At 36.9% G+C, this 13,656-nt stretch overlaps 1 protein-coding gene across 1 annotated transcript in view; it reads left to right on the forward strand.

Moving 5' to 3' along the window:
* Window positions 1-12,112, forward strand: part of pgap1.L (post-GPI attachment to proteins 1 L homeolog) — a 90,230-nt gene extending 78,118 nt beyond the window's left edge. Inside the window, 4 exon segments of the mRNA NM_001094241.1 lie at window positions 627-659; window positions 1,909-2,138; window positions 2,688-2,792; window positions 11,891-12,112. Coding sequence (NP_001087710.1) covers window positions 627-659; window positions 1,909-2,138; window positions 2,688-2,792; window positions 11,891-12,029 — 507 coding nt within the window. The 3' untranslated portion in view covers window positions 12,030-12,112.
* Window positions 12,113-13,656: the final 1,544 nt, after the last annotated feature.

Raw genomic sequence — 13,656 nt, forward strand, 5'->3', positions numbered from 1 at the left:
ATTACAAATAACACCATTATCTTCTACAGAACTTATCTGCTATCTGCTGTGAACCTGAACCCTTTCTCATTTGAATGACTGTCCCCATTGCTAGACAGCAGCTTACTTATATAAACAATAGTAGTGTTTCTGAAACCAATACAGCGGTTTTACTAGTGCAGGACAACACTGCATTATATTTTTATTACTTTAAAACGCATTTTTTGATATTACTGTTTAATAAAAGTGGTATAAAGGTGATACCTTTATTGGCTAACTAATATAATCACAGTAAGTTTTCAGAACATTTTAGTTCCTTTTTCAAGCTTGAAAAAGGAACTAAAATGTTCTGAAAGCTTGCTATGATTTAACGGAGAACAACTGACGACAACATGGAAAATGTAGGGACTGGTGCTGGGTTACAGAGTGACTAGACATGGAAATCTGTGTTAGGTTACTTCTAAGAGAGGACAGAAACAAGTGAGGAACCAAACAGGCCTGTCCATACACAAGTTGAGCAGTACCAGGGGATAATCAGAGGAGTTGTCATGATAGGACAGGTCATACAAAAACAGGTGCAAGCGAAAAAAGGAACCTTAAGCAAACAAGTAAATCTAACTTACTTTTCATTTTTATTCTTTGTAAAGGTCCTGATTTTATATTCTTCAATGAAAAACTATGTAAGTATACTTCACTACTTAAACATAAACTGTCTTCTTGGTACTATTGCAATTGGTTATAAAAAGTAGTGTTTTTACTTTTTATTTTGACTTTCTGTGTCATAAGAAAAAACACAAACAACTACATCCAATAACATTTCAAAATTGGCAAGAAGAAAATATAAAGTAGGAGGCATTTTAAATGTTATGGAGACTTTGAGATATTTACCATTATAAGCAGCATTTTCCAGCTCTCCTAAAGGGGAAGGGAGACCGCTTCTCCAATGACAAGGGGCTCTGCATTTGCAAGACTCTGAACAACCACCACATAGCAGTACATTGTGGTAGTGCAGAAAGCCAGAAGGAGAGCATAGCTTTCTAAGGGCCCCAGTCTATATCCGTATCAGGTCCTGTTGGTTATCCAACATGGACTAATCAGTAGACATTTAACTATTTACAGATCTGGGCAATTAAGTACCCAGATTCTATAGATTGTACATTTTACAGTTTGCAGCACTTCTAAGTTGGGGAGCATCTTTTTTGTTCGCTATCCCTGCCTGCACTTAAATAAGTGGTAAACAAACTTTTTATACTTGCACACACACAAACTTTTTGTATCCGCACTCGCAGTCTAACCAACATTCTATAAAATACTAATAGTATATTAACTTTTAGTATGTTATAGAATGTCATATTCTTTAGCAAATTTTCTGTTCATTTTCTATACTTTTTGAATTTTTTGCTTTCTTCTTCTGCCTTTTTCAGCTTTCAGAAGGGGTTTCTGACCTTGGTAGCTATAGATAAAACACTTGCTCTTAAAAGCTACAATTTTATTCAAATTGTTTTTTTATTGCTTATCTTTCTTTTCCGGACCTCTCCTATCCATCATAAAGTCTCTCTATGAAGCATGACTGCTAGGGTAATTTGGACCCTAGCAACCAGTTAGCTGCTGAAATTCCAAACTGGACAGCTGCTGATAAAAAGTTAATCAAAATAGAAAATCAGTTTAAAGTTGAAATTCTACTTTGTGAACAGGCCCAGCCATACAATCTGGATATCCTGAAAAATGCTAGAATGGCATATATTTGTTTATCAGATGCTTGGACCTGTTGGGAGCTACCTGGGCCCAAGTGTATCTGGGGTGGGCGTTGCGTTTTGTTTAACAGAGAGACTGTTTATGCCCTTTTTCCCACCACAATACAGTATTATATATTTGTATATTAGAATTATAAAGAAGAAGTGAATGTAGTGTTTTATTTTTGTTTTACAGGTTTCATTGAATGCACACATAGTTAAAGACACGTCGTCAAAACAGGACTCTGTCAAGACAGATTCAGATACCAATATAAACTCTAATCAACTAACTCACCACCAGCCTTCTTCTTTAGAAATCAAAGCTCTCGATGACTGCCTTAAGATGCATTTTACAATTTTGCACTTGAATTTGTGGATTGTCCTCCTAGGTTTGCCTTCTTTTATTTACTGGTTAAAGACTCTCAGGTATGTAATTCAACTGTTTAAACATTTTATTTTTCTTTACCTCTGTAATAATAAAATCTTGTACTTGATGGTAACTACACAAGCATTAATTATATTGATAGCAGTTCAATCCAATTTATTTTAATGTTTAAATATAATATATCAGTATTTTAGTTCTGATCCAACTTAAGCAAACGTGCCATATATACAGAAATCCCCATGTCACAAGCATTCTGGATAAGAGATCCCATGCTTGTATGAAATTACTGTTCCCCTGTTGTAAACTAGCACAATATTTAATTATTTTAAGATACAAAATCATTTACATAGTAAATAAACCCAATAGAATTGTTTTGCCGTTAATGAGAATAATTTTATTAAAATGCACTCTATGGGAGATGGTCTTCCCATAATGCTGAGCTTTCTTAATAATGGTTTTCTGGATAAGGGATTTAAAAAATAAAAAAAAAGTTTACAATGTAGCATGTGCATGTGAACTATTACTAAATTTTTCTTTTTATGTCTTAATTTTTTGAATTATGCATTTGATGTTTGATCTAAATGTTTCAGGTATACCATTCAACTTGACCCTGATCCAAACAGAGTATCCGCTTTAGTTCTTATTTTTATTCTGGAAATTCTTATGAACTCCACCACATCTGCAATAAAATCAAGGTAACCTTTGGTTTGTATTAATATAGTTTGTGTACCAAATTTTTTGGACAGCCATCTAAATATCTAAAGTCATTTAAAACACCAGTACATACCTGTGTAAACATGAACCTTCCCACTAAATTCTAATTATTTGCCAGGATAACTGTAAAAGATATAACAAATGTGAATAAACCCCTTGCCTGTGTAACTTCTAAAATGTATACTTTGCCTTTCCTGCTTTTGAAGGAAAACATCATTCCCATTATTTAAAACACTTGCCTCTACCCCAAGCAGTCTCATACTACCTGTTTCAGACTCCAAAGCTAGCCATACATTGTAATTTTTGCCAAGTACTGGTCCAAATTGGGCTGATCTGATCATTTCGCCCCAAGGCCAACAATTAAATCCATTTCAAGGGCTTATGCAGACCCATTGGGCAAGGCCCACATTAATGTTGCAATGACTATGGCAAAATTGAAGATTGATCAAAAAGTTGGTATGAAATGAGCAGTAACATAAAGAAAGTTTTTTAATGTAATTTAATCATAATGTTATGTTGACCAGTGCTGGTAAAACTGTTCTGTTTTCTTCTTAAACTCTACTATAATTCATATAAATGCTGCATAGCCATGGAGGGGGGAGGGAGAAAAGGCATAGGCTAAATAGCAGATAAGCAAAGACAATACGATTCATTTACAGATTACTGTGCTCCCTATTCACAGAAGTTTGTTTGTTCTCTTGGGATATGTATTAATATCACTATTGCAAGATAAAGCGACAAAGAGAATAGGTAGTGCTCCATTATACCTACTGATAACTTAAATTCAAATTGGTAAAAATGTCTACAGTGCATTATTACCAAAGCTTAGTATACAGGTGAATGTAACCAGGATTCCCCTGGTGGACACTCCCCAGGGCTCCAAGTATGGTTAGAAATGCACATGATCCATAGATGATCTTTGTTTCTCTCACCCTCTGAAAAATCATAAACGGTCCAGTCAAGCTCTTCCTCCAGGTCCCACATGTTATGTCGACAGATCTTGATCTAGTTCAAAATCAGAGATGCAATATGTCTAGGCTCCTCCCAGGAATGTTATGGCTGCTCCAAAATGTATTCAATTAAGAGATTAAGGATTGAACTGTAAATAGTAAAACAAGTATCTAAACTTACATTTTAGTTTGTAATCACTGGCCTAATGTGTTTCATGTGTAAAGTACACTTCCTCAGCAGCTTCCTTACCTTTTTAGCCCCCTCTACTGATATTTATAGAGAAGCCCATATATAAATTTACCATACAAATAAATATTTAAATGGCAGGAATACGCCAAACCTTAAAAAGTCCATTAAAAACAAAAGGGTAGCTAGTCATAGAAAAAATATGCCATGGTTCCAAATTTATATCCACCTTGTCTTTTACTGGGATATTGATCTCTTGGTGTCTTCGACCAATTTCTGTTTAATATTATTTGCTTGTTGATAAATGATACTTTGTTATTCACTGATTAATCATAGGATTCATAGCTTTATACATTTTCAGAACATGTCAGTGTTTTTTCATTATTCGATCCAACTGTCTATGATCAGTGTTAAATTGGCTAATGAACAGTATTATTTTATTTTCTTTACCTAATTGTTCTTTATACAGAAGTTTTTCCCTAGTGGTGCCAGTGATCTTCTCTTTAGCCTGCTCCAGAAGTTCCTTCTTGTGACCTTTTTCAATAAACTTGCTACACAATTGGTCACAATCTTTGAGGGCCTTCTGGTCAGTGCAGACTTGTCTAAACCTGCCATACTGTCCTAAGTGAATATTATGTAGCCACCTGGAGTATGGATTAAAGCCATTAGCACCGTAGGTGTGTGTGATATATGCTTGTTTTGTGTTAGTTTTGTGGTTTTTTTCTGCCAAAAAAATTATGAGATCTAGGGAGTTCCAACGTTCTATGTTGGCTTGTAAACTTTATATTCCAGTTATCATCATAGAGATAGCCCAGGAAATTAGTCAAACCATCTAAGGTCTGACCCCATATGAAGATATATCATTGTAGAGTTTCCATACTGCCAATCCATTAGTATTTCCTACCAAATGTGTTTTCCTGTGGACCCATTAACAGATTGGTGTAGCTAGGTGCCACCTTACTACACTAGCTGTAAATAAAAATAATCTTCTACCTAAAAATAGTTTTTCAAGATAAATTGCATACCTTCTATGATTTATTTATATCTAATATAGTATTTTCCTGAGCCAAGGAATATGCTGCATTGCACTCATGCCTATGCATTGCACTCATGCCTACCTTGTGCTCTATAATCGAAAATAGAGAGCACACATCTTATGTGACCGAATAATAATGTAGTTGTCATACTATAGTCTCAAGAAATTGCATTGTGCGCAGAGAGTCCCTTATTTGCAGTGTTACTGTCTATGAAACCTACTCCTGATATATCGGGTCTACCAGATGGTTTTTTTGTATCTTTGGAAGAATGTATGGGACAGCGATCTTGGGAAAGTCTTATTTTAATAAAATCTTTCTCCCTACCCTAGTAACCCATCTTCGTATGCTTGATCTGACAATGTCTATAATTTTTTATATAGATATTTCGTTTGATCCTTGGTTAATTTTAAGGGCGTATCCTGATCCTGTAGTCTATTATTTTATCAGTATAGTTGTCAAGGCTTACCCTGGTGGTCTAGTGGGTACCAGGGACCGGCTGGGACGCCCGCAGCCCTAGTCCTCTCCGTTCAGCACTGATTCCTCCTATGGCGCGCGCGCACACACTTCTGCCTTTTGAGTGCTTTGCTTGATGACGTCATTGCGCTTTGGCATAAAAAAGTTTAAGTATTTAAAGGGGCTTCAGGCTTTATTGCCTGTTAGGTTTAATGGTGGCCATAGACGTTCTTTGCTCCTCTCATATTAAGACCTGGTGGCATCTGAGTATCATATTGACCTGGCGGCATCTGAGAAGCTCAGGGCTCCTCCCGAGGCCAACAGCGGCTGCTACAGGCAGAAAAAGAAAAAAGACTCACAAGTCCATACCGTGGCCACTCTTTCGTTGTGTCCAATCCCAATGGTGTGCTGGTTCCCTCTTACTGGTCTCCAATGCAGTGGACATCATATGTAGGGGGTTTAGCGGGCGAGAAAGCCATTCCACACACATAGGGTAAAAAATCACTATCCAGCTTTATTGAAAAAATTAAAACAACAAACAGGCATCCTTAGCAGATGTACTCCTACCCTATGACATGTTAGATCACCTGATGCGTTTCATGCCCCCTTCAGGCACTTCATGAAATGCGTCAGGTGAATAAAGCTGGACAGTGATTTTTTTACCCTATGTGTGTGGAATGGCTTTCTCGCCCGCTAAACCCCCTACATATGCTACAGGCAGAAGACTGAGCCGTGACCGGGAGCCTAGCACTAGTTCTGGATTCAGGGTGCCGATCGTGACAATAGTTAATTTTATTAAACATAACTTGCTCCACCCTTATCTGCTTTTTTGATTATAATTTTGTTATTACTACAAAGATTCTTAACTGCCTCATTTTCATGTTTCAAGAGGTTAACACTGCCCATTTCTCATTTTAAATGATCTATATCTTTAAGAAGTACTAGGTCCTAAAGGTAATTATTTGATAACTTATGTGTACAGGATTATGTTTGTTACATAAATTAGTGTGTCTTAACTCCCACATTTCCCTTACAATCTGCATCTCTGACTTGGACTTTTACTTGGGAAATATTTTAAGAAATATTTTTTCATGCACATTTTCATATACATAAATATTTGTGTTGAAATTATTGATACCTTTACTGGTAGCATATTTTAAACCGTTTTAAGGGCATTCATTTCCACACAAGATCACATGTAGTCACTCAGGTTATGTATACTATATAATATTTATTTTCTATCTAGAACTTTATCTTTATCTTCTCTCTTTCCTTTGTTTCTTCTTCTAATGCTCTTTTCCTCTTAATACTCTGAGTACTGGGATTTATACCCCAGCTTTCCTTTGTGCTATATCTGGACCTGTTGGTACTCAATTTGTGAAAAAAAAAAACTGTTATTGCCTTGGGGTGTTTGCCAGTGGCTGCAGCCCTCATCCAGACTCATTAAGGTGTCTTAATGGTGAGTACATGCTATGTTTTGCAAACTTACTCTGTTTATGGTCATCCCTCATTCTCCGTGTAACCTATTTTCTTCTATATTCCCCATTCCTTGTACTATATCTATTGTGCCTAGTATATTTAGAGACCTCCCTGTTCTCAGTTTTGTCCTTTTGTCCTATCCATAACTGTATACTTAAAAATTTTCCATTTGTGTGGTTCTCATCAGGCTTGTTCTTTTTGTTCCCCCATCTTAAATGTCTAGCCATTCTCTTATTCAGATCTCTGTTAAATATATTGTGTGTCTGATTCTATAGTCTACTAATTTTACTAGCTAGTCTATTGTATTCCTCAATTTTCAAATTATTTCATCTGATCCTTAGTTATTCATGTCTATGTTTAATTTGCCCATTTCTAAATTATAATCTATATTTGGAACTTAATCCTCATATGCTTTCTTTAAAATCACATCACACTTTTCTTGAAATGTGGGATCTATACTTTCAAGACTGGGTGTTTTTGTTTATAGAATTTTCTAAAAAGTACATTATCAGATCTCAATTCCATGACTGTATTAAAAGTATTAGCAGCATCGTGCACAAATACATGACCAATATTAATGTTCTCTGATTATTTATTATTCATATCATGATCAGAGTTGTAAGTAGGGGAGCACTGGCCAGGTGCAAAACCTGCACCTAGCCCAACGCCACAACACATGCTAGATGCATGATCTTGCCTATTGGCCTCTGTGTGGTGGGCCTTACTGGGGGTGTGGCCCAGGATTAGTCACACCTACTACTCCCCTAGTAGTTACACCACTGAGTATGCTGCAGTATTACCACTTAAGTACTATATAGAAACAGAAATCATGTACGAGCACTGTGTATTTCTAACCATTCTTGGAACCCTGGGGACTGTGCACCAGGGAGAATCCTGGTTACATTCACCTTTATACTGAGCTTGGTAATGGTAGTTATAAAGGAGCATTGCCTATTCTCATAATTATTTTACAGTGCAAAAAAAGCCAACAATCGCTTCAGTCAGTAATGGCAAGGGAACATATGTAGGAATCCCTCCCCATATCTTGCACATCATTCAGAGGTGCACAGTATGAAGTCACAGGATGCGCAGCCTGTGTCCTTTCTGCCTGCCACAGGAAAGGACATGGGTGAGCTGTGTCCTGGTGTTGCTTTCTGGACAAAGCCCCATCACAACTGCCCACTAATGGGTTTAGATTCTTGCCTAGTAACTAAACCCATTGTATTCCACAGAGCTTATATGTTATCTTCTATTTAACATGTGCCATTTCACCTTAATTCAACTTGAATGACTATCCTCCAACTATAGCTGTGTAGTAGTATTAATTACTTTAAAACACTAGGAGACCCAGAAGGATAAGTGCATGTGAGTGCACTATGGTTATTCTAAAAAATTCTAAAAAAATTCCAGAATGTTCAAATGTCAGAATGCCTTGGGAAGTGTGAATTATGTTATTGTCTGAATTATTACATAAAGATTGAGGTGGGTGAGGTTTGATGAGTTCCACCTAAATCATTTTCATTAACTGGAATGAGTGGTAGCAAGAGTGAAGGTCTGATTCAGTGCATAGTATACCACATATATGGAACAGTTCCAAAGTTCTTACCTCTGTGGTGGATGTGAACAATTTGCCACTTTAGAAGCTCAAGTTAGAGAACTAGAGCAGTAAAGTGTTGAGGTTGACTGTCAATCTTGAGGTAAGTCTCTTGCTCACTGTACAAGAACTAGCTGGATGACATAATGTTGGGGTAGAAGAGCAGATGCAGGACGATGAGGCAATCCATTGGGTAATAGTAAGAAAGCCTAGTATAGGGAAAAGCAAAAGGAAGGCTCATCTGGTGTTTGTGCTTCCCAACTGGTTTTCCGGATTCTAGTCAGTAAAAGTTCAGCGCTTTATGTGATTATGTTGACAAGTATGGGCTATAGCCTGCTGTGTCTATTGAGCCTGCTCCAGTTTGGTACTCCTGTTCATGTGTATAACGTGCACATGGATGAAGCATCATAACTTAGCAAATGCGCGAGAGTGCACATACCTGCGTGCATTGTCAGGGGTCAACATGAAGTTGACCAGGTAGACCTATTACTGGGTGATGCTGAACATGAACCAACTGTCATGGTACTTGTTGGTGATTAATGACAAAATGATTGGTGACAGAAGGACCTTAAAGTGTTCAGGAATGTAGGATCTAAACTTAAGGAAAGTAATTTTTTTTTTGAAAATTTTATCTGCGTCACGTGCAACTTTAGGAAGACGTTCATAGTTTAGGGAGCTAAATGTGTGGTGTAGCAAAGAATGCTCTGGGTTCCCAGAATGGGCTGTTTTTTTCTTGGGGTACAAATTATATAGCCGTGACAGATTGCACCTCAGTGGAAGGGAATTCACTGTGCTTGATTAGGGGACAGAGGAGAGGTGTGAGGGACGCATAAAGTGTACCTGTTTTGGAGAGTCTACTGTTACAAGAGAACGAACAAAATCTACAGATCAATCTTTCAAATGAATAATGTAAATAACAACCTGAAAAGTGTCCTCCACTGTTTGCACGCAAACTCAAAGAGTTGGTCAGACAAAATGGGAGAGTTGGAGCTTTTTGCATATGAAAATGATATTTGTATTACTGAGACCTGGAAAAATCTTACATTTAATTTAGCTGGTTACATGCATTTGAGGCAGGACTGCGGGATTAAAAAAGGCAGATAAATTTGTCTTAATGTAAAGCCAGAATTAAATCCATGTGCTTGCACTTAAGAAATAATTATGATTGGTATCCCAAACCCAGAACATTCTCCAAGGTCTCGGTCGTGGCTCAGTCTTCCACCTATAACAACCACCTTTCGATTTGGGAAGCCCTCCGCTTCTCGGGTGCCGCCAGGTCTTGGTGTGAGAGGACCAATGGAGAACAAGAAGCGTAGTCAAGGAACGGGCCGGGTCAATAACAAGGATCAGAGAATACGATACCAAATCAGGAGCAGAATCGTAGTCAAGGTCACAGGGTCAGGACAGTCAGAGAGTCAAACACAGATATCAATATAATAATTGCACCGAGGAACTACTAAACAGAACCTATATTGGACAATGATTCAGTGCAGAGCAGGGGTCTTTATAGGCAGCCTAATGGCTTACACTGATCACATGGGACCAGATGGGGCCAGATTGATAACAGGTGAACAAAGCCCTACCCTACTTGCAATTACAAGTATATCAGTGGGAGTGAACCAGGGCCTCAGCTGTCTGCTCACATAGAGCAATGGTAACTCAGACAGCCCTGAAACACCAGGTCACTGGTTCAATTCCAGGCAGGATATTAACTACACCAAGGACAACACTGGGAGGAAAGTGGGCCCTGTTTGTAAGCCCTATGGGAAGGGATTTTTTGCTGGACTTAGAACTGGCCTTCACAATATCACTTGGAAGGGCATTCCACAATTTCACTACCCTTGCATTGAAGAACCAACTAAGCTGCTTCAAATAAGAATACAATTACTCAAGTCTAACAGGGTAACCTCTGGTTCTTTGATCTTTTCTATGGGAAAAATCCTTCACTGTCTGTCTAATGTACTTATAAAGGATAATTATATTCCTTGCAATCACCTTTTTCCCCAGACAAAATAACCCATTCCTTGACAGGCTTTCCTCATAGTTTTAATCTTTCATTCCTTTTACCAGTCTATTTTAACATTTCTGCCTTGCCAGGAATCTATAAAGAGGCAAAACTATGTTACCATCTCTCACGTTAATGCCATTTTTTATGCAAGACAGAACTTTATTTACTTTAGTAGCCATTGAGTTTGTTTTTTATCCACAAAAAGCCCCGTGTCCTCCTCACCACGCTACCATTTATTTTATAACTTGCATTTGTAATTCTTATTCCTACCAAAGTAAATAACCTTTAACCACATTTGGAGCTTGCAATTTAGTGATTAATAGTTAGCCCATCTATGTTAATGTGGAAAATAGTTCTATAATTAATCAGATCTAGAGGTTTCTTGTTGGGTTTTGGATAAATAATGTGTGAGCCTTTTGTGATTCCTTTTCCCACAGGAACTGCATTCCATAATCTGGTTATGCACCTGAACAAAACATAAAAACACATACAAAGCTAAAGTCTAAGTGCTTTTACACATTTGATGTTACTCCAAGGGGACTTCTAATCACATATTTTACAAGAGGGGGTACATTGTTTTTTTTATAATATACAAGTTTTAGTGAGTAAGGTGACACAAATGCCATCACTAAGAACTGATTATAACCAATGACATCACTAAGCGCCATTTATAAGGATAACATTTACAGGATATTCATGGAGCTTTTGTATTATTTATACAGTCATTGTGAAATCAATTCATGGTCTGTTCTGAGTACAAATGGGAATAAAATATTTAATCTCTTACTGGGATGTAGTTCTTTTCATATTTTTGTACTGAACATAGAGGACTGGTGTTGTCTTAGCCTCAACAACTTTAGATTACATTTTTGGTGGGATTTTACTTTCATGCAACTTTCCAAATTAGAGTTTGGACTTGGTTTGGAATTCAGATATATTGTTTGACAAGGATATGGTATTTGACCGACCCCCCCCCCATTACTTATTATGGATGGACAATGTGTTCTGTTTTGCATCAGAGAATGTATAAGCCGATGTAAAAGGATTGTTACTAATTATTGGATTGTTATTAATTATTCTTAGCCAATTAAAAATACAGTATTAACATATTTTTGGTTTTATGCAAGCTCTAGCCTTGCTGTATGTGTGTATGTGTGTGTGTATATATATATATATATATATATATATATATATATATATATATATATATATATATATCCCATCTGTGATATGTATAGATCTGTATTTTCATATTTACAAAATGTTGTTTAGGGATTTGAAAAACAAAGGGGGGGGGTGGCATAGTAAATTAAACTTTACATCTGCCAATGTGTTAATTTACGTTAAAATGCTTTCTTTTTCCCTTTACAGTGTATGTTTGAAGACTGCAGCTGTACTTCAACTACCCTTGTCAATTATCGTTGTGGCATTTGGTACTTTACATTTGTATAGAATATCTAATTTAATAGCTTTCTCTCTTTTTCTACATGTAGTGTGTTGCTTTGTCTAATGAAGTCCTTATAACATTTATTTGTACTGTCCTTATAATACTTTAGTTTGTTTTGATATACAATAAAAGCAAAATGGTTTCTATATTGTCATTTTGTTTAGTTGCCCTTCAGAGGAAATTATAATCAATCGATTTAAATATATAAGAAACAGAACAGGAACAGGCAGGACTTTAGTCTGCAAACACCCTTTATTGGTGTATTATGTGAAAATACACCAATAAAGGGTGTTTGCAGACTAAAGTACTGCCTGTTCCTGGTCTGTTTCCTATATATTTAAATCAAATGCTTATCACATGATGGATGGTGTGTGTTGAAACAGCAGGTCTACACGTATCTGATTTTGTTCGCTCACTCTGTTTTGAAATTATAATCAACTCTGAAATCAACAATCAATTCTGAGCTTTAATGAATCGTTGTGCTATTGTAATGTTAAACATATGGATAACAATTCTAGTAAGAACTGGAATTCCAATTAAAAAGGATCTAAATAGATACTGAGTGGAAAACAAAGTTCCAAATGCCAATGTTTAAGACGCATTGACGTGAAAAAAAAATTGGGGCACCAGAGAATACTTTTTTTAAAAAACATTGGTTGCAGGGGCCTATAGAGTATTAAAATACTACATTGGTGGCCAGGGGTTTAAAAAAAATAAAAAACACACACATTGGTGTTCAGTAGAACTGAACTTGTGGCTTCAAGGCTTCAACTTTCGTGACTTCGGCTCTTTTCGCCGCTTCAGGAATTCAACTCTGGCTCCTTTCGTGACTTTGGGTTTTTTCGCTGCTTCGGGACTTCAACTTCAGCTTGAGTCTTTTCAAGGCTTCGGGACTAAGGCTTTTTGACTCCAAGATTTCAGGAGTGGCAGCACAGCTTTGGCGCTGTCAATCGGGACCCGGCTATTTCAAGCACAGCCAGGCCCAGGGCAGCAGTTCCCCCTGTTCCCCCCCCCCCCGATGGTGGCCCTGCATGTATACTTCCATAAGGCATTATGATCTAAGTTCCTTTTAGGCTGCTGTGTGTGAACCCTGCTAAAATGCAACACTGAGGTTTAACAAATGTGTAAATCCTTTGCTCAGATCCAGAGTTTCTTATACAGATACAAATAATACTAAAGGGTTATTAAGGCTGTGAAACACTTTAGCAGTTCAGTATAGGTAATTTTCCATAACAAATCTGAACATTAGTCGTATAGCATGGAAAGAATTATCAGCCACTATTTGTGTATAATATAAACACGGGTGGCACATTGCAGTATGTGAAACAGGAACCTTGGTTCTGCCAACAGAGATCTTAACTGATGCCCCTTTGTCATGTAGAAGTCAATGGAGTTGGCCTACGCAAAATTCAAGCCATTTTTAAATTAAAAATGTTTCACTTTTTTTTTAACCTTGTAAACTCACACATTCAAGTTTTTTTAAGCCTATAAACTCAACAAATGGAGGTATTGTAGTTTTTTCCACAATTGTATTCAAATGAGTTTTTTACATTCAGATTTTTTAATAAATGAAGAAACATTCTTTTTTTTTTTTTAATTATGCGTTTATTTGAATTTTGAGAAATAGGCCTCCCCCCTGTATTTTATGTGGGGTAAAGCTACAACAAATGTTTACCTTTTAAAACCTTAT

Source organism: Xenopus laevis, chromosome 9_10L, assembly GCF_017654675.1.
Source record: "Xenopus laevis strain J_2021 chromosome 9_10L, Xenopus_laevis_v10.1, whole genome shotgun sequence".
In the NCBI taxonomy this organism is placed as follows: Eukaryota; Metazoa; Chordata; class Amphibia; order Anura; family Pipidae; genus Xenopus; species Xenopus laevis.